Source organism: Salvelinus sp. IW2-2015, linkage group LG16 (genome assembly GCF_002910315.2).
Source record: "Salvelinus sp. IW2-2015 linkage group LG16, ASM291031v2, whole genome shotgun sequence".
Lineage (NCBI taxonomy): Eukaryota > Metazoa > Chordata > Actinopteri > Salmoniformes > Salmonidae > Salvelinus > Salvelinus sp. IW2-2015.
Window position 1 is genome coordinate 40,375,591 of NC_036856.1, and position 22,761 is coordinate 40,398,351.

The 22,761-nt window shown below is 41.7% G+C and overlaps 1 protein-coding gene and 1 long non-coding RNA gene across 2 annotated transcripts in view; both read left to right on the top strand.

Annotated features, from left to right (window-relative positions):
- The window catches only part of LOC111975406 (complement factor H), an 82,783-nt gene extending 72,020 nt beyond the window's left edge, over positions 1–10,763 (top strand). The window contains 2 exon segments of the mRNA XM_070447687.1: positions 9,562–9,601; positions 10,043–10,763. Coding sequence (XP_070303788.1) covers positions 9,562–9,581 — 20 coding nt within the window. The 3' untranslated portion in view covers positions 9,582–9,601; positions 10,043–10,763.
- A 10,314-nt stretch (positions 10,764–21,077) lies between these two features.
- LOC139028967 (uncharacterized) lies at positions 21,078–22,080 on the top strand. The gene is made up of 3 exons (XR_011481199.1): positions 21,078–21,180; positions 21,467–21,568; positions 21,999–22,080. It is a non-coding gene; the product is annotated as an uncharacterized lncRNA (long non-coding RNA).
- The last annotated feature ends 681 nt before the right edge of the window (positions 22,081–22,761 follow it).

The following is a 22,761-nucleotide window of genomic DNA, read 5'->3' on the forward strand; positions in this document are numbered from 1 at the left end:
ATGCACTAGTGTGTCTCTAAACACTTATGTCCCAATCGGTTGACACCTTTACCAACAATGGCATGTTGCCCTACATCCCTTCCATACATTTTTTAAATGGTAACACCACAACCATGTCTTTTCAAGACTACAATTCTTCTGCAAGAGGCCCAAACAGTTGGTGCTTAAGGTCTATGAGCCCGACACCACTTCTGTCGTGACTGAGCCTGGTTAATTAACTGTATGTTGTTTTCTCTTCAGCTGTGCTGAAATACTGTAGTAGTTAGTTATCCTGGCAGACACTGAGGTCCTTCTGCTGCTTAGCAATACCTTTATCTTTCTAAGGCAAAAGAAATTAGGTTCTATTCAACCAAAAATTAGGTTCTATTCAACCAAAAATTAAACCTTTTATAATACAAAGCAAAGAATATAGCAACACAAAATGTCTTGGAAAGAATAATTAGCCCATTGCTAGAGGTGATGACACAGCAGTCCAATCACTGTATGTCCATGTTTTGGAGRGCACTYCCACCAGCCAGAGYCGTTTTACATTGAGCATTTTCACAAAAACTGTGTGATATTTCCTGTGATTCTACTGCAATAGATTGAAATCAATATGTTTGAGTATTCCAGTATTTTGGATCAGTCCCCCACTCTTCAGTGCTCCCTGGGGGCTGGAACTCTGTAGACAAACATTAACTTTGGGATAGACACTGTTTATTTATGTTCTACTCCTTCCATTTTTACTGCATCTACCATTTGATCAACATGAAATCATCACTGACTCTGCTGTGTCTGGTGGTATGGGTGAATGTGGATGCTTCATCAGCTCAGACTGGTAAGGATGTGTTTTCCTTCACTTTCTCACATGCTTCTAGTGCCCACATTGTGTTAGTATYCACCAATTGCTCTGTACGACTCTGACTAGACTATACAAAGTGAGCAAACGTAACTGATGTGTTTATTTTGCTACTTTTATCAGATGCTGCACAACAACATCAAATCCAATTTTATTTGTCACATGCGGCAAATACAACAGGCTTCGACCTTACCGTGAAATGCTTACTTACGAGCCCTTTTAACCAACAATGCAGAGTTATGTGCTAAATAAACTAAAGGAAAAATATGTACATAAAATAACAATAAAGAGGCTATAAACAAGGGGTACCAGTACCAAGTCAATGTGTAGGGGTACGGGGTAGTGTAGGTAATGAAGGTAATATTTACATGTACAGTAGGTAGGGGTAAAGTGACTATGATAATAAACAGAGTAGCAACAGCGTACGTGAACAGTGTGAATTAATGTGTGTGTGTGTGTGTGTGATGAAAATATGCATATGTGTGTGTCCGTGTGTGTGTGTGTGTGTGTGTGTGTTGGTGTGTCAATGTAGTATGTGTAAGTGTGTGGTTATATTCCAGTGAGTTTACATCGAGCCTGTGCAAGAGAGTCAGTGCAAAGAAATAAGTTTGCGGTAGCAGAGAGAACAGTCTATGACTTGGGTGGCAGGAATCATTGACAATTTTTAGGGCCGTATAGAGGTCCTGGATGTCAGGGAGCTAAGCCCCAGTGATGTACTTGGCCATACGTACTACTCTCTGTAGCACCTTGCGGTCGGATGCCTAGTAGTTGCCATACCAAGTTGTGATGAAACCAGTCAGGATGCTCTCGATGGAGCAGCTGTTTAACGTTTTTGAGGATCTGAGGTCCCATGCCAAATCTTTTCAGACTCCAGAGCCCTACTCACAACTTTTTTTGTGTGTTTGGACCATGATATGTCCTTTGTGGTGTGGACGCCAAGGAACTTGAAGCTCTCGACCTCCACTCCAGTCCCATGGATGTGAATGGGGCGTGCTCGGCACTCCTTTTCCTGTAGTTCACAATAAGCTTGTTTGTCTTGCTCACATTGAGGTAGAGGTTGTTGTCCTGGCACAACACTGCCAGGTTTCTGACCTCCTCCCTATAGGCTGTCTCATCATGATTGGTGATCTAGCCTACCACCATGTGTCTTCGGCATACTTATTAATGATGGTGTTGGAGTTATGCGTGGCCACACAGTCTTGGGTGAATAGGGAGTACATAAAGGGACAAGGCACGCACCCCTGAGGAGCCCCCGTGTTGTGGGTCAGTGTGGCGGATGTATTATTGCCTACCCTTACAACTTGGGGGCAGCCCCTCTCCGGAAGTCCAGGATCCAGTTGCAGAAGGAGGTGTTCAGTCCCAGGGTCCTTAGCTTAGTGATGAGCTTGGAGGGCACTATGGTGTTGAACGCTGAGCTGTAGTCAATGAACAGCATTCTCACATAGGTGTTCCTTTTGTCCAGGTGGGAAAGGGCAGTCATCTGTTTATCTGTTGGCGGTGGTATTTGGAATTGGAGTGGGTTCCCAGGGGTTTTCTGAGATGATGGGTGTTTCATGTGAGCCTATGATTCGCCTTTCCAAAGCATTTCATGGCTACAGATGTGAAGTTCGGAGTCATTTAGGCAGGTGTACCTTGGCGTTCTTGGGCACAGAGACTATGGTGGTCTGCTTAAACGCAGAAGTTATGGACAACTGGTCGTTCAAACATCTCATTCCAAAATCATAATTGTCACGCCCTGATCGGTTTCACCTGTCCTGTTACTTGTCTCCACCCCTCCAAGGTGTCACTCATTTATCCCCGGTGTATTTATACGCCGTGTTTTTCTGTTCTTTCTGTGCCAGTTCGTCTTGCTGTGCCAAGTCATCAGCGTTTATCTCCAGCCCCATTTTTCCCCAGTCTCGGTTTTTTCCAAGTCCTTCCTGTAATGACAACCTAACCGCCTGCCTGACCATTCGTCCTGCCTTGACTCAAACCTGCTAACCACCTTGTACTGTTTGGAGTCGACCTGGTTAATGAAACCCTGCCTGTCCTGATCTCGAGACTGTCTAACGCCCTGTACTTTTGCAACCTCTGACCTGGTTTATGAACCTCACCTGTACCCAAACTGCCTTATTTACCGACCCCTTGGGTTATAATAAATATCAAGAGCTCAACCATTCTTGGCCGTGTGTCTGGCGCATATGGGGTCTTCCGCCTTGTCCCTTATCAGTAATATGGGTTGGTTCCCTTTGCTGCTTAAAACAGCCTCCACTGCTACTGTGAAGGTTGTCCACATATTTGGGAAAATATTGCTGCAGGGTTCTGCTCGCATTCAGCCACAAGAGCATTAGTGAGGTCTGAGTTGGGGATTAGCCTGGTTCGCATTTCGGCATTCCAATTCAATCCCAAAGGTGTTTGATGGGTTGAGGTCAGTGCTATGTTACATTCCAGTCAAGTTTCTTCCTGACCGATCTCGGGTAAAACCATTCTTATGGACCTCGCTTTGTGCACTGTGGTTTGTGAAATCAAATCACATTTTTTTGGTCACATACACATGGTTGCAGATGTTATTGAAAGTGTAGCAAAATGCTTTGTGTTCTATTCTGACAGCGCAAAACAATATCTAAGGAAGTAATCGAACAATTACACAAAACTAGCCTAATACACACACATCTAAGTAAAGGGATGGGAATAAAAATATGTACATATAAATATATGGATGAGCAATGACCGAGCGGCAATAGGCAAGGATGCAATAGATGGTATAAAAACGAATATTTATATGGGATGAATAGGCAGATATGTAACTCATTATTAAAGCGGCATTAATAAAGTGACTAGTGATCCATTGTTAGAGTGGCAAATGATTTCAAGTCTGTATGTAGACAGCAGCATCTCTGTGGTTAGTGATGGCTGTATAACAGTCTGAATGGCCTTGAGATAGAAGCGGTTTGTCAGTCTCTCAGCCCAGCTTTGATGCAGCACCTTCTGGATGTAGCGGTGAACAGGCAGTGACTCGGGTGGTTGTTTCCTTATGATTCTATTTTGCCTTCTGTGACATTGGGGTTGCTGTTAGGTGTCTTGGCGGGCAGGTAGTTTACCCCCAGGTGATGGTTGTGCAGGACCGCCACACCTTGGAGAGCCCTGCTGTTGAGGGCGGTGCATTTACGAGTACCAGGTTGTGATACAAGGGCCCAACAGAATGCTTTCTCAATTTGGGCATCGTGTAACAGTTTGTGAGGGTTTTAGTGACAAAGCCAAATTTCTTCAGGCTCCTGAGGAGTCTGGCGCTGTTGGGCCTTCTTCACCACACTCTCTTGTGTGGGGTGGACCATTTCAGTTTGTCTGTTGATGTGTACGCGAGGAAGAATTAAACTTTCCATGCTTTTGTCCACAATGTCCCTCGATGTGGATTAGGGGGGGAAGCTCCCTCTGCTGTTTCCTGAAAGTCCACGATCATCTCGTTTGTTTTGTGACGTTGAGTGAAAGGTTGTTTTTCCTTGACACCACACTCCTGCCCTCACCTCCTCCCTATAGGCTGTCACGTTGTTGTGGTATTCAAGCCTACTGACTTGTATATGTGTGTCTGCAAACATGATGATCAGTTGGGGCGTGCAATTTTTATTGGTCACAGTCATGGGTGAACAGGGAAGTATAGGAGGGGGCGGAGCACGCACCCTTTATGGGGCTCCAGTGGATCAGCGAAGTGTAGATGTGTAGTTTCTACCTTCACCACCTGGGGGCAACCATCAGGAAGTCCAAGGACTCAACGCACAGGCGGAGTGTGAGACCCAGGGCCTCAAGCCCTGATGGATGATGGGTAACTGAGATTGTAGGGCAACCCAGCCCCGAATCTCTTGTCAACACTCTATGCTCAATAGGCTTTATTGGCTTCTCAGGAATTCAGCATTCTCTTGTTGATATCTCAAGCCCCTATCTGTCTCACCTCTGAGAGCAGTAATACTATTAGTCACAACTCAAATAATTCAGATGTTATGAAGTGATTCATACAATTGCATGTCATCTCATTTTTTTGTTCTGCATATCGACTCAATCTGGTTTTTACGTATGACCCAACACCTCTCTTCTTTCTTTCTCGCGGCCCGCTCTCCGAATGATTATTGTCATTGCACAAGCTAGATTGCCTTCATGCCTAAATTAATGCTGTAATGTCAATATTGCCTTCTAACTACATTATGCCTGTATGTTATTCCAATTCATCATTCACAACTTAATAAAATACTTTTGATATAGATAAATTCTTCCACCATTCTGTTTTAAAAACAAAACAATAGTTAAGTAGAATTAGGCATTGTCTGAATCGAAAAAGAAAGAAAATTCACATGAGCACCAACAAGCCTTATCACCCTCTCTACCAGTTTTCCAGCACACAACTTTTGCATATTTTAAGTCTCTGAACTCAGGTTTGAAGTAAAAAAAAATTCAACCATTGTACTATTATAAAAGCTACTAACAAAATGTTTTTTAAATGTTTCTCCAAATTAAAGTGAAATGCACACAGAACTTCCCACTAGCATACGCATACAAAATCACAATATCGTTGGCGACCGTTGTGACGATTCATAGTGCCTGTTTGACACATACAGTATGATCACCTGTTGGATGGAAGTTAATAATGAACCAGTATGAATGATCAGTTTAATTATGCTTAAATCCAATTTGAATGACGTTCATCAACTCAAAAGTGTAATATTAAACAGATGTATCAATCCATTTCAACAAGCTCGTACGTCACACGTACATTTCTATCATAGACCAATCATCTGTTAATTCGTGCTTCTTCAATTCACAGTGATAAATTTACGCTCCAAATACTTCAGTATCGGGCCCACTGCACTTGACATTTTAAGTTCTGGTAACTCATGTTTTTAACTTTAAGTTCTTTTTGTTAAACCATTTGTTAACATATATAGAGCACTAACAAAGTTCTATGTTTTGTCATCCAAAATGCAGAAGTAAAAGTAAATTATCATTCACCAACAAGAGAACCATTACACACCTTGCTGGAGAAATCTGTTCTCCTGGGGAAAGCACCTGAAGGTGATCCTACCTCAGGATCTGGAATATTTAATCTCCATTAAATCTGAAAACTAATAACATGCAAAAAAAAAGGACGGACATGTCATTTCTACAGAGTGAACGTATGTTCTACTAGAGAAGTTAGTTCAAAATTGTGTATTGGTATACACAGTGAATCACTGTATTTACTGTACAGGTTGATTCATCGACACTAAAACATTCTCTATCATTGTAGGGAAACTGTGGTGATCCATACCCCTCTTGCTGAGTTCTCCCGACCCTGCAAGGTCCAATTGAGAGAAAACTTCAGCGTACAACTGTAGAACCGATTAAAACCACAAATACCCGAGTGTTGCCACCATGCACAAGGATGCTCCTGGACTCCAAAACCCACTCTTAATTGAAGTTTCTAAGAACCATCTTTGATATCCACTTGGTTTGATTACTTGTCGCGATGTTATTTGGACTGCATCAGAAACGTTGTTTGTCTTTCAAAAACATGACAAGCCAAATCCTAAATGCTGTGATTAAAGACCCCAAAACAGATACAAATTCATTTATCAGCTCACTTATGGCTGATAGTAAATGAACTTGACAGTACTACCAACTACTGCTACTGTACAAACAAATGGCTGACCAAGACACTTGCTTTAAGGGTGACATTTACATTCTCATCAAAACTCTAGATGTGAGTCAAGACAATATCCGAATTTAAGCTACTGGAAAGACAAGCATCAGATTTTGCCGTTATTCCATTTGATGATTGGGTGTGAGTAATGCATACGTTCACTCATTTGTTCCATGTTTTGTCCAGATTTCTCTGTCAGTGCTTTATCAAACTGACAGTTGCCAAAATGTAATGATTTGGTAAATCTTTGTAGAAACCTCTAAAGGCGTGTTTAACTGAGACGAATGTGCCAATGCTTCGTATTTTCCTTGCCATTGTTTCAGAAATAAAGTAGCAATCATATTGAGGGTTATAGGATATAGACAATTGAATCACGTGTTATGTACGGTAGATTCAGCTAAACACTAAACTCTATCAATTGTATTACATGGTATCACGGTCTCCTCTTGTAGTCTCCTACCGCTGGGCCAGCGGGTCAATGGGAGAAACTCTAGCGTTAAAACTGTAGAACCGGATTAAAATCCATGAATGCTTCACAAGTTTTTAATGTTTCATGTCTGTTTCCCGAAATAGAGGGAGCATGTTATCACCCCACTTTGATGAATGGATTCATAGTCAGTCAATGAGGAATGGCTGATTCCCAAATAGCAAAGATAATCATCCTGCATGTAGGTTCAAACCTCCAACCGGGCTGATGGGGTAAAGCACATTACGAGGAACATTCTGATATCAGAGTACTCCTGATTGGTAAAGTATGAAATACAGTGTTCTAGATTTACCTCTACAATTACCTAGATCAAGAACAGTCTTATAGAATGCATTCCTTCTTGGACTCTGCTAGATGTGTCTCTAAAAGAACTCAATCTCATGCCTCTGTCTCTCAGATTTATCACTGATTTTAATTTCTGCATGGCCAATCATCCTTCAATGATGTTTCTATATGTTGGAATAGTTGGGAAAAAGGACCCAAAGCCCATATGATATATGAATTAGAGGGAGTGTTCTGTCTTACTGTACGCTGTGTATGTTTTCACCCACTAATCTTAATCAGATTTTCTTCGTCTTGAAGCGCAAGCTTACTATGTATCCTCCACTAAAGTTGAATCAAAATTGTTGAAATCCCTTATCAAAATACTATATAATGGATTAAGGAGATGAATGGCAAGTCCTTTGAATAAACAAAAATACTTGTGAAAATGATTGGACAACCCACCACCAACATCAAACTAAGTACTATAAAATTTAAAAACTGATGCAGCTAATCAGTTAGAGTTTACTCTACTATGAACAGCACCTATTCAAACAGGAAAAAAATGATATTTAAATGTTCATTAGTGAAAGTCCTAAAATAAACACCCTTTAGTCCCCTCACACAATCAGAATCCTTGTAAGGCTTTGCTTGTAGTATCAATCTCTGATTTATAGTTTCTCAATATGTCCCCAATGTGTCCACTTTGAGATAGTTGCTGTTGTTTTTTGCTATAATTCATTATAGTGTAGTATTCCTAGATATGATCATGGATGAGATTCATCGCATATTCACAGTATATATCACAAATTGCCCCAGTTACATTCTCTGAATATACTGTACATTGGCCCTTGACTATGGTTCTAACCACACAGTCATTCTCTGCCACTTTTGTGTCTGGTATTTGATTGTAATTTGATAGTTCAAACATGCTGTGCTTCACCTACAGAGTACTGTGGGAAGCCTGAGGGCGCAGGGGAAACATTTCTGATTCTTGACCAAGTGCTAGAGAGATATGAAAATGGGAACCAAATAGATTATAAATGCATTAGCCCATACACAGGACCTAGAGGAAATACAACTTGCAAGAATGGAGAATGGCACATGCCAATTGAGTGTAAAGGTAAGTCTTACGTCTATGGTACAGTATTATCTTGGTACTGTACTGTATCATTGTACAGTACTGTATTATCATGGTATTGTATTATCATGGTACTGTATAATCTTGACAATGTATTATCATGGTACTGTATTATAATGGTATTCAATTATCATGGTACTGTACTGTATAATCATGGTACTGTATCATTGTAATTTATTTTCATGGTATTGTACTATCCTGGTACTGAATCATTGTAATGTATTTTCATGGTATTGTATTATCCCGCTACTGTATCATGGTACTGTATTAACATGGCATTATCATGATTATGCTACTGTATTTTCATGGTATTGTATTATCATGGTACTGTATTACCATGGTATTGTATTATCATGGTACTGTATCATTGTAATGTATTTTCATGGTACGGTATTATGATCCCTGTTTAATCTAGCAAGCTGTCCTGARCCTCCTCCCATTASTAATGGAGATTTCACCATGGAAAAGAGAGATGTTGAAGGTGTAATTACAGAGGTGTCCTATCAATGCAGRAGACAGTATACTCTGAGTTTCACAGGCAGCATCAAATGTCAGAATGGAAAATGGCCGAGCCCTCCAAAGTGTTTACGTAAGTACATTATTTTCAACTGGTATGAACATGGTGTAATATCTACATGTCAAGTGTATATGAATATATAAATGTATGAATATGTACTGTACACTGAGTGAATGAAATAATTACTGGGTTTCATTTCCATCAGGGCCTTGTGAGATTTCCACTTTTGATGCAGAGTACAATCTACAGAATTCACCCAAGAAAGATTATATTGCGCATGGTGAAAAAAAGACTKTCCATTGCAAAGAGGGATATTACCATGAAGACAAACGTTTTGTATGGAAAATAGAAGAAATTGAGGTGAAGTGTGATGATGGAGAGATACAGTATGGAGAACACATACCTATATGTAAGTTCATATCATGTAAAGGAACACCCGTCAGTGTAAGATAGTCATTCTCTCAACATTAACAGGTTAACATCATCTAATATATGGAATGCATAAGTCCAGGATGCTATCCAGGAAGCTATCTACTGTAGATTAATACAATAAAAATGGATAGCATTTTCTCATTTTAAAATCAGTCAACCTGTTTGATAATATTCAATGAGGCCACTATGTGTAACCTTCTGACTGTATAACCAAAATCATTTGTTCTTTGCTTTTTAGGTAGCCATCGTTATTCATAGGTAGATGATGAACATAATGGGTAAGTTAAATTAACAAGGAGAATGGCATGTCCTAAAATCACACAAACCTGTAGWAGGAGTGAAGGCAGAGCAAATAAGTAAAGTATTATAAACAGTATTATAAACAGTACTATAATCAGTATTATAAACAGTAATATGAACAGTGAGTGATGGCTTATCAGTGAAGCATAACAGAAACATGGTTAAACACTGTCTAATATCTTCTATAGCAGTAGTGATCAGCAGGATTGCTCCACAYACTCTGATCTATATAGGAGTGATCAGCAGTACTCCTCCAGACTCTGATCTATAATAGGAGTGATCATCAGTATTTCTCCACAGACTCTGATCTATAGTTGGAGTGATCAGCAGTATTACTCCACAGACTGATCTATTGTAGTAGTGATCCGCAGTATTACTCCACAGACTGATTATCTTGTCATGTGATTTCATTCCTACAGAGTCATGATGTTCCCTCCATCAAATTCAAGAATCCTTACAAAGCCGCCTTTATATGCAAGGAGAAGACCCATTTGCTTTTGTGGTGTCTTTGTCGCTTGTTTAATTTAGGTTTAGAAAAAATGTGAGCCAGCCAGTAAWSGAATACATGTAGTGTCTTTTTCAACATTTGACATTTTATCATCATTGTAAAAAAAATAACATTATCTTTCAAAGCATATCKGTSTCAGCTTCACTATAATAACAGTACAGCTATCTAAAGCTAGACTAAAATGGTACATTTGTTGTATTAGTACAAAGTGATGTGATTGTGTGAATATCCTTCTATCAAGTTTATAAATTGCCTGGCTGGGCTGATGAGACAYTGGATTGCYCAYTCAGTTGGAACAGAGTAAATAGGCATTTTAACATCATAGATTTAGCCGGTGGTAGCTTGTGGAATAGGCACCGGCTGGAATGCGGTTTTAACCAATCAGCATTCAGGATTAGACCAACACGCTCTATAATGTGTGAATATTCTCCTGTATCTCCCAGCTGTGTGATTCATTATCTGAAGGTGTAATAAGTGAACAACTGTTGTTATGATTGTCCTTATCAAGGAAGACAATAAAGTTGTMGAAAAGAGATMACACGTTGTRTCCATGAGTCTTTACAAAGCAGAATAAGATGATTTACAGATGTTAACCTAACAAATACACATTAAAGCTGACAAACTATTTCTCAGGTCAGTATCACTTGTCATTGATTGTTCTTCTAAATCAGTTGTCTCTTATCATCCACCTATAGCTACTAGAGTAGATCTTCTCCAGCGTCTCAGGACAGCAGATCAGAGCATAGCCACCCAGCGGTCATGACCAAACTGGCTGGTGCTTCTGAAGCTAAGCAGGGTTGGTCTGGTCAGTCCTGGATTGGGAGAGGGGAGACCAGATGCTGCTGGAAGTGGTGTTGTGAAGGCCAGTCGGGAGGGGTACTCTTTCCTCTGGTCTAAAAAAAATGATCCCAATGCTGCAGGGCAGTGGGATGGGGACACTGCCGACTGTGTAGTGGTGCCGTCTTTTCGGATGGGAGTAAGATGGGTGTCTGACTCTCTGAGGTCATTGGTAAGAGTCCCATGCACTTATGTACGAGTAGGGGTGTTAACCTGGTGTCTGGCAAATTCCCCAATTGGGGCCAAACAATCATGGTCAACTAAAAGGCCGCAGTTTAACATGTGGGTCATTCATCCCTGTAACTATCCCCACAGGTCGTTGCTGCAATGAGAATGTGTTCAGTCAAGCTTACTGGTAAAATAGACGTAAATGATAGAATGAAATAATAAAATAAGTAATGTGTGTGTTTGTGTTGTTTTTGTTTTACTTTGTGCTCTGCATCTCAGGCGTCTGGAGTAATATGCGGAAACTGTCTTGAACAAACACATCATTGATATATATTGGATGTGTACAACATGAACTGTTGTTTTATTTACTTAGATTCTTTAGTCTATCTGGGAGTTCATCAAAGTATTTTCACGATCTTGAAGCTGCAGACACATATATATTGAAAATTTTGCAATGGATTGAATGTGATCCCTGTGGTGTTCCTTGCCATGTTTCTGAACATTAAGGAGGAATATTCACCACTTATATGCAAGCAAACATTTAATTCATAGGTGCTGATTTAGTTGATAGGCTAATATTGAAGAAACCCTTGCATGAGGGGCTCCTGAGTGGTGCAGCGTGTCTAAGGCACTGCATCTCAGCTGCATGAGGCGGCACCCAGTTCAATTCAAGGCTGTATCACAACAGGCAGTGATAGGGAGTCACATATGGCGGCGCACAATTGGCCAAGCGTTGTCCGGGTTTGCCCGGTGTAGGCCATCATTGTAAATAAGAATTTGTTCTTAACCTGACATGTGTTACTTACACCTCTTGGAGGGAACGCAACACCTGCTACAACTCAAGTCCCCGTGGAGTGAAAGAGGTATGTGATTGTAGGTGCGGGTAAGGATGAAAGGATATATGCGTTTACAGGGAATTTATTTCCATAACAGCGGTAATGGGGTGGGTAAAAGGGCTGGAGGAACCAAAGCAAAGAAAGTAAAAGTTGAAGTCCTCTCCTACCCACTACTTACCTTTTAGAACTCCTGGCGCGCCAACCCAAAAATACAGGGGGTGGTCCATCCAGTCGTTCACTAGTGTGCATAGACAGTAAATACAGAGGTTATGTATGACCGCAGGGCTCTTGCCTAAACATCCAAGGTACCTTCCGCTTCCCCCCTGGGAAAATGAAACAGAAATACAAACTTAGGGAACAATTTCAATAATCAACAACACTGAGATTATAGCATACACATACTTTAGATAGCAGCTACAAAACACTGTCAACAGAACTGTTCACTGGGCAACAACCAACACAGGACTTCAAAGAAGCTTCTCTTCCTGACACAGGAACACTGGCTTTTATCCAGCTGGAGAAGGAGTTGGTAATTGAAAACAGCTGTTTCCCTGATGAGAGGAGGGTTCAGAGCTCCAAATCATCGATGGGCCGACAATCAGCTGTTAGAATCCAGGAAGTCATTTCCTGAAATACACACATACAAACACATACAAACCGCCAAACAACACAGAAACTGGGGAACTAACAACTTGCCTAGTAAAAAAAAAATCATATGGGGATGTGCTACTGAAATCAACAAGAGCGGGAAAAACGCAATCTCAGGATGCAGAAAAGAATGTTCTATGGTATGTGAATGTTATACTCGTTTCAGGCTTCATTCGGTAGAATTAGATGAACACTTTTCCACAATGCATTGGAAGACATTTTGGAAGGCCCTAGTTTCTCTTCAAAGTAGCCAAAAACAAAACTGAAGCTTCTTAATTCAAATTCAATCAAAATTGTATTAGTCATGCGCGAAGTACAACAGGTGTAGGTAGAGCTTACAGTGAAATGCTTACTTCCGAGCCCCTAACCGACAGTGCAGTTAAAAAAAATACTGATAAGAATAAGAGATAAAAGTAAACGTAATTAAAGAGGGGCAGTAAAAATAACAATATTACAGGGGGGTGCGCTACAGAGTCAATGTGCGGGAACCGGTTAGTTGAGGTAGTATGTAACTGTAGGTAGAGTTAATTAAAGTGACTATGCATAGATGACAACAGAGAGTGTGGCGAGTGGTGTGGAGAGGGGGGGGGGGGGGGGGGGAATGCGAATAGTCTGGGTAGCCCATTTAACTAGATATTCAGGAGTCTTATGGCTTGGGGGTAGAAGCTGTTCAGAAGCCTCTTGGACCTAGACTTCGCGCTCCGATATCGCTTGCCGCATGGTAGCAGAGAGAACTGTCTTTGACTAGGGTGGCTGGAGTCTTTGCCAATTTTCAGGGCCTTCCTCTGACACCGCCTGGTATAGAGGTCCTGGATGGCAGGAAGCTTGGCCCCAGTGATGTACTGGGCCGTTTGCACTACCCTCCGTCGTGCCTTGCAGTTGCCATACCAGGCAGTGATGCAACCAGTCAGGAGGCTCTCGATGGTGCAGCTGTAGAACTTTTTGAGGATCTTGAGGAATTTCAAAAGATTCAAAAAATGTAGAACCAGGAACAGATATAGCCCTTGGTTCACTCCAGACCTGACTGCCCTTGACCAGCACAAAAACATCCTGTGGCGTACAGCATTAGCATCGAATAGCCCCCGCGATATGTAACTTTTCAGGGAACTTAGGAACCAATATACACAGGCATTTAGGAAAGCAAAGGCTAGCTTTTTCAAACAGAAATTTGCATCCTGTAGCACTAACTCCAAAAAGTTCTGGGACACTCTAAAGTCAATGGAGAATAAGAGCACCTCCTCCCAGCTGCCCACTGCACTGAGGCTAGGAAACACTGTCACCATCGATAAATCCAGGATAATTGAGAATTTCAATAAGCATTTTTCTACGGCTGGCCATGCTTTCCACCTGGCTACCCCTATCCCGGTCAAGAGCCCTGCACCCCCCACAGCAACTTTCCCAAGCCTCCCCCATTTCTCCTTCACCCAAATCCAGATAGCTGATGTTCTGAAAGAGCTGCAAAATCTGGACCCCGACAATTCAGCGGGGCTAGACAATCTGGACCCTCTCTTTCTAAAATTATCCGCCGCAATTGTTGTAACCCCTATTACTGGCCTGTTCAGCCTCTCTTTCGTATCGTCTGAGATCCCCAAAGAATGGAAAGCTGCCGCAGTCATCCCCCTCTTCAAAGGGAGACACTCTAGACCCAAACTGTTAAAGACCTGTATCTATCCTAGCCTGTCTTTTCTAAGGTCTTCGAAAGCCAAGTTAACAAATAGATCTCCGAACATTTCGAATCCCACCGTACCTTCTCCGCTATGCAATCTGGTTTCCGAGCTGGTCATGGGTGCACCTCAGCCACGCTCAAGGTCCTAAACGATATCATAACCGCCATCGATAAAAGACAATACTGTGCAGCCGTATTCATCGACCTGGCCAAGGCTTTCGACTCTGTCAATCACCACATTCTTATCGGAAGACTCAATAGCCTTGGTTTCTCAAATGACTGCCTCGCCTGGTACACCAACTACTTCTCAGACAGAGTTCAGTGTGTCAAATTGGAGGGCCTGTTGTCCGGACCTCTGGCAGTCTCTATGGGGGTGGCACAGGGTTCAATTCTCGGGCCGACTCTTTTCTCTGTATACATCAATGATGTCGCTCTTGCTGCTGGTTATTCTCTGATCCACATCTACGCAGACGACACCATTTTGTTTACTTCTGGCCCTTCTTTGGACACTGTGTTAACCTTTCTAGCCCCAGCGTTCTGCTAGCGGAACTCCTCCCACATTCCACTGAAAAGCCAGAGCGCGAAATTCAAAAAATATTTTTTATAAATATTTAACTTTCACACATTAACAAGTCCAATACAGCAAATGAAAGATACACATCTTGTGAATCTAGCCAACATGTCCGATTTTTTAAAATGTTTTACAGCGAAAACACCACGTATATTTATGTTAGCTCACCACCAAATACAAAAAAGGACAGACATTTTTCACAGCACAGGTAGCATGCACAAAACCAACCAAACTAACCTAGAACCAACCAAACTAACCAAGAAACAACTTCATCACATGACATCCATAAACATGTTACACATAATTTTACATTTACATTACATTTAAGTCATTTAGCAGACGCTCTTATCCAGAGCGACTTACAAATTGGTGCATTCACCTTATGATATCCAGTGGAACAACCACTTTACAATAGTGCATCTAACTCTTTTAAGGGGGGGGGGGGGTTATAAGGATTACATTTGTTGTACTGTCGTTACTGTCGTTGTACTGTAATTCGAAAAATTTGCATATTTGAGGTATAAATCAGTTTTACAATGCAGCTAACATCACAGCTACCGTCAAAAATAGCACCGAAGCAGCCAGAGTAATTATAGAGACCAACGTGAATTACCTAAATACTCATCATAAAACATTTCTGAAAAATCGATGGTGTACAGCAAATTAAAGACAAACATCTTGTGAATCCAGCATATTTCCGATTTTTTTAAGTGTTTTACAGCGAAAACACAATATAGCATTATATTAGCTTACTACAATAGCCTACCACACTACCGCATTCATTCATCAAGGCACGTTAGCGATAGCAATAGGCACGTTAGCGTTAGCGAATAAACCAGCAAAAGATATTAAATTTCACTAACCTTCATAAACCTCCTCAGATGACAGTATTATAACATCAGGTTATACATACACTTATGTTTTTGTCGAAAATGTGCATATTTAGAGCTGAAATCAGTGGTTATACAAATATGCTAACGTAGCATCTTTTTCCCAGAATGTGCAATATTTCTATTAGACTCTCACCTATTCTGACCAAATAGCTATTCATAAACATTACAAAAAAATATATGTTGTATAGAAACGATAGATTCATTAGTTCTTAATGCAATCGCAGTGTTAGAATTCTAAAAATATCTTCATTACGACATAAGGCTTAGTTATGGTAAGGGAAAGCCCAAAACCTGAGCGCAAAACTAATAGTACACAGTTCGACAGTATATGAAATTGCATCCCAAAATGGGTCCTATTTGTTGTGATCTTCCATCAGAATGTTGTACAAGGGGTCCTTTGTCCAGAACCGTCTTTGTTTGGTATTAGAACTTCGTTTTTCCCTCTTGGAATTAGCAAGCACACTGGCCAAGTAGCGCGAAGCTATCCTTCCTGAACATATGCAGACAAAGCAACACGCCTAACGTCCCGAAAAAATTTCAATAATCTAATAAAACTATATTGAAAAAACATACTTTACGATGATATTGTGACATGTATCAAATAAAATCAACGCCGGAGATAGTATTCGCCCATAACGACAGCTTTTCAGAAGAATAACAGGTCCCTCCACGCGCCTTGCAGAAACAGAAAATGGGGGACACGTTGTTCCAAGAGGATTCATTCCATCTCAGACCGAGATAATCAACTCATTTCTTCTCTCACTTCCTCTTGACATCTAGGGGAAGGTGTATGACGTGCACGTATAGTCATACGTATCATGCCCATTTATAGGCAGGTCCTTGAACAGAACATCGATTTCAGACTTTCCACTTCCGGGTCAGAAAGTGTGCTGCCAATGAGTTCTGTTTTACCCACAGACAAAATTCAAACGGTTTTAGAAACTAGAGAGTGTTTTCTATCCATAGTAATAATAATATGCATATTGTACGAGCAAGAATTGAGTACGAGGGCGTTTAAATTGGGTACAATTTTCCCCCAAAGTGAAAACAGCGCCCTCTGTCCTCATCAGGTTAACTAACCTCCAGACGAGCTTCAATGCCATACAACACTCCTTTCATGGCCTCCAACTGCTCTTAAATGCAAGTAAAACTAAATACATGCTCTCCCGATCGTGCCTGCACCTGCACGCCTGTCCAGCATCACCGCTCTGGACGGTTCTGACTTAGAATATGTGACAATTACAAATACCTAGGTGTCTGGTTAGACTGTAAACTCTCCTTCCAGACTCCCATTAAGCATCTCCAATCCAAAATAAATCTAGAATCGGCTTCCTATTTTGCAACAAAGCCTCGTTCATCATGCTGCCAAACATACCCTCGTAAAACTGACTATCCTACCAATCCTTGACTTCTGAGATGTCATTTATAAAATAGCCTCCAACACTCTACTCAGCAAATTGGATGCAGTCTATCACAGTGCCATCCGTTTTGTCACCAAAGCCCCATATACTACCCACCACTGTGACCTGTACGCTCTCGTTGGCTGGCCCTCGCTTCATATTCGTCGCCAAACCCACTGGCTCCAGGTCATCTATAAGTCTTTTCTAGGTAAAGCCCCGCCTTATCTCAGTTCACTAGTAACCATAGCAGCACCCACCCGTGGCACGCGCTCCAACAGGTATCTTTCACTGGTCCTCCCCCAAAGCATATTCCTCCTTTGACCACATTTCCTTCCAGTTCTCTGCTGCCAATGACTGGAACGAATTGCAAAAATCACTGAAGCTGGAGACTCATATCTCCTTCACTAACTTTAAGCATCAGCTTTCAGAGCAGCTCACAGATCACTGCACCTGTACATAGCCCATCTGTAAATAGCCTATCCAACATCCTCATCCCCATATTGTTATTCATTTTTTTTATTTGTTTCTCCTTTGCACTCCAGTATCTCTACTTGCACATTGCGGCTGGCTTCCGGGTTGGATGCGCGCTGTGTTAAGAAGCAGTGTGGCTAGTTTGGGTTGTGTTTCGGAGGACGCATGGCTTTCGACCTTCGTCTCTCCCGAGCCCGTACGGGAGTTGTAGCGATGAGACAAGATAGTAACTACTAACAATTGGATACCACGAAATTGGGGAGAAAAAAGGGGTAAAATTAAAAATATATATTTTAATAATAATAATAATGTGAATGTGTTAGGAGTTCTCCAAAACAACAGCACCATGAAGTATGGACACAGGCTACAGTTTGAGTGCAGCAACCCTAGACACGTTCTGAATGGGGAATCAGAGGTCGTCTGCTCAACCAATGGACAGTGGGGTCACTCCTTTCCACTTTGTGAYGGTAAATTGTATTTGTATTGATTTAGCACATTGGGAAAATAATGCAACACAACCAASTTATTTATTGTTTAAAGTAGATTTACAATTATCTACAACTCACACACAACATTAAGCAAAATAAAGCATTTCAGAAAGGGTAGGGAAGATTTCTGGACAGTTTGCTATTCTTGCTGGGAATGAAAGCAGTTGGGTGGTTGATACATTTTCTGTTAGGGCAAATTAAGTCTGAAATTTCAAAGTGGAAGTCATTAACTTAAGAAACCTTTTTAAAACATAAATACAGTACAAGTTTGCATTTCCTGCTGTACAGGTAAATTGTTAGCAACAAAAAAGCGACAAAATGAATATCCTACATCTTTACATAAGAACATTATCTTCATCCAGTAGACCATATCAGATGTATGAAAATTTTGGTATTTCTGGTTTCATGTTGCTATTTCTGGTTTTATGTTTATGTTTTACAACAGCAGCTTGTGAGATGCACAGATTCAAATCCACATTACAATCTAGAGGATCTAATGGAGAAAGATTGAGTTGAGCTGAGCATGGTACAAAAATAGACTCTTCACGTAAAGATGGATATTACCATAAATATAGACAATGGATTATAAGGGAAGTTGAGGTGGAATGTGTCTTCCATTATTAATGGTTTAAATTGGATCCTTTGTGGGTTGATGGTTTTTTTTGCAAATTTCAACGAGCTATGTTTATGCAATGTGATTACATTGATAAAGTCAGTCAGAGTAAAACACAGACTTTGATTATTAGATATTTTTCACTAGAGGAATTTGAATGTTTTCTGTTCCTGAAGTCCTGGAAAACTACTTTAAGTTCTGTTGTGGCAGTGAAATGTAATAAATCAAATTACATTTTATTGGTCACATACACATGTTTAGCAGATGTTATTGCGGGTGTAGAGAAATGCTTGTGTTTCTAGCAGTAATAAGTCACCACTTTCATGACCTTCCTTCTTAGAGCCCTTAACCAGCCCTTAATACAGTGCATTCGGAAAGTATTCAGACCCCTTGACTTTTTCCACATTTTATTATGTTACAGCCTTAATCTAAAATTGATTACATTGTTTTTCCCCCTCACCAATCTACACATAATTCCCCATAATGACAAAGCAAAAACAGGTTTTTAGAAAAACGGAAATATCACGTTTACATTCAGACCCTTTACTCAGGACTTTGTTGAAGCACCTTTGGCAGCAATTACAGCCTGGAGGCGTCTTGGTTAGGACGCTACAAGCTTGGCCCACCTGTATTTGGGGAGATTCTCCCATTCTTCTCTGCAGATCCTCTCAAGCTCTCTGTCAGGTTAGATGGGGAGCCTTGCTGCACAGCTATTTTCAGGTCTCTCCAGAGATGTTTGATCGGGTTCAAGTCCAGGTTCTTGCTGGGACATTCAGAGACTTATGCTTAGGGTCGTTCTCCTGTTGGAAGGTGAACCTTTGCCCCAGTCTGAGGTCCTGACCACTCTGGAGCAGGTTTTCATCAAGGATCTCTCTTTGCTTTATTCATCTTTCCTTCGATCCTGACCAGTCACCCAGTCCCTGCCGCTGAAAACATCCCCACAGCATGATGCTGCCACCACCATGCTTCACCATAGGATTGATGCCAGGTTATCTCGAGACGTGACGCTTGGCAATCAGTCCAAATAGTTCAATATTGGTTTCTCATGGTCTGAAAGTACTTTAGGGAACTTTTGGCAAAGTCTAAGCGGGCTGTCATGTGCTTTTTATTGAGGAGTGGCTTCCGTCTGGCCACTCTACCATAAAGGCCTGTTTGGTGGAGTGCTGCAGAGATGGTGTTCCTTCTGGAAGGTTCTCCAATTTCTACAGAGGAACTCTAGATCTCTGTCAGTGATCATCGGGTTCTTGGTCACCTCCCTGACCGGCAGTTTGGCCGCGCTGCCAGCTCTAGGAAGAGTCTTGGTGGTTCGAAACTTCTTCAATTTAAGAATGATGGAGGCCACTGTGTTCTTGGGAATCTTCAAAGCTGCAGAAATGTGTGGATAACCTTCCCCAGATCTGTGCCTCGACAACAATCCTGTCTCGGAGTTCTACAACCAATTCCTTCGATCTCATGGCTTGGTTTTTGCCCTGACGTGCACTGCCTTTTGAGACGCAGAGTTGCTGAATGTTTGACGGTGGAACAGCCATTTCCCCACCTGTGAAGGTAAACATTTCACTTTAGCCAAAACTAAGCAAATCACTTTATCGCCAACAATATGTACCTTCAGACGTTACATTAGGTGTGTAAATGTTCTATTCAGCAATATGGTGATTTTAGACGTGATTTGTGAAGCTGCAGAGAGGATTAATAATGTGAATGTGATAGGAATTCCCCAAAACAACAAAACCATGAAGTATAGACACAGGCTACAGTTTGAGTGCAGCAACCCTAGACATGTTCTGAAGGGGTGTCGTAAAGCTTCAGCTTATGGGAAGAGATGGGCACTGGCTTGTTGGACAAACATGTCAATCGATATAACCCCCGTCAATAGTTACCTCAAACTATTTGTTCAGGGGCTTTGCATAAACTAAGGAACATTGACTTCACAGGAGTTGTTTTTCATGTCAGTCCGAACTTCAATAAAGTACCTCTGGTTTTGAATTCTCAATTATTTTGTCTGTTATTAGGGGAACAGTGTCATACTAGTCATGATCAGAAACAACAACGGTGGGCAGGAAAAAAGCGTCTCATGGCAGGAAGCGGTCACAGCACAAGCATCTAATGGCAGGAAGCGGTCACAGCACAAGGCTCTCATGGCAGGAAGTGGTCACAGCACAAGGCTCTCATGGAAGGAAGCGGTCACAGCACAAGGCTCTCATGGCAGGAAGCGGTCACAGCACAAGGCTCTCATGGCAGGAAGCGGTCACAGCACAAGGCTCTGCATGCAGGAAGCGGTCACAGCACAAAGGCTCTCATGGCAGGAAGGGTCACAGCACAAGGCTCTCATGCAGGAAGCGGTCACAGCACAAGGCTCTCATGGCAGGAAGCGGTCACAGCACAAGGCTCTCATGGCAGGAAGCGGTCACAGCACAAGGCTCTCATGGCAGGAAGCGGTCACAGCACAAGGCTCTTTCAGGTGAAATTAGATGTTTTATTTACAGCAGTAAATATTTACAGAATGGATTCAAGAATCGCTCCGGTATATTTTCTGTTTGGCATGTGCAAATTAGATCTAAATCACATCTTTCTATTACCAGATGCTTCACACACCTATCTAGACAGTTAAAACGCCACGTTACTCACCCATTATCAGGAGACTTCTAGTGTCTTTCTCCCAGAGTTTTTTGGATCATTAACATGGGATAATAGTAATAGGTCTACATGTTTTTTAATTCACCCTTATTCAATCCATTAACCTACAGGTTAAATGCTTCCACCGTGTGGCCACCAACCATCAGTGTACACACCTTGCATCATGTCTTCATGTCACGGCCGTCAACAGAAGTGGACCAAGGTGCAGCGTGGTGAGTGTACATGTTCTTTTATTTAGAAAAGACGCCAAACCAAAAACACACTACAAAACAAACCGTGAAGCTAAAGGCTATGTGCCATAAACAAAGTCAACTTCCCACAAAGACAGGTGGGAAAAAGGGCTACCTATGTATGGTTCTCAATCAGAGACAACGATAGACAGCTGTATCTGATTGAGAACCCTACCCGGCCAAAACATAGAAATACAAATAATAGAACATAGAATACCCACCCCAACTCACACCCTGACCAAACCAAAATAGAGACATAAAAAGGATCTCTAAGGTCAGGGCGTGACACTTCTTGTTGAATCAAAGGATGTTATCAAAGACAACTCATTTTTCTAGATAGAATCAAAACATTAACCACAGTTCATGAAGTTATAGACTGTACAACACCCTGCAATGTGATCCTTCTCCGTAGTGGTGAGTTGTGTCCCCGAGGCTACAGATGGACGGGTGGTTGTGAGCGGTCTGCCAGATGATGATGGTGTTATACAGTACGGTCATGAGCTCAGGTTCAGCTGCCCCAACCCAGCACACCAACTGAAGGGAAACCCACAGGTAGTGTGTGCCACGGGGGGGATGTGGAACAACCGTTTCCCCACCTGTGAAGGAAAACATTTAAGGTCAGCCAAAACAAAGCAAATCACTTTACGGACAACAACACATTACTTCAGGTGTGCAAATGTTCTACAGCTGCACCATTGAGAGCATCCTGACTGGATGCATCACCGCCTGGTATGGCAACTGCTCAGCAACTGACCGTAAGGCGCTACATAGGGTAGTGCGTACGGCCCAGTACATCAATGGGGCCAAGCTTCCTGCCATCCAGGACATACATACTAGGCGGTGTCAGAGGAAGGCCCAAAAAATTGTCAAAGACTCCAGTCACCCAAGTCATATACTGTCCTCTCAAGCCGGCAACCAGTACTGGATAGCCAAGTCTAGGTCCGAAAGGCTCCTTAACAGCTTCTACCCCCAAGCCATAAGACTGCTGTACAATTAATAAAATGGCCACCCGGACTATTTACATTGACAGCCCCCCATCCCCCTACCCCTTTGTCTTTACACTGCTGCTACTTGCTGTTATTATCTATGCAGTAACTTTACCCCTGCCTACATGTACTAATGACGTCGACTAACCTTTACCACCGCCCATTGACTTGCTACTGTAGCCAATTGTA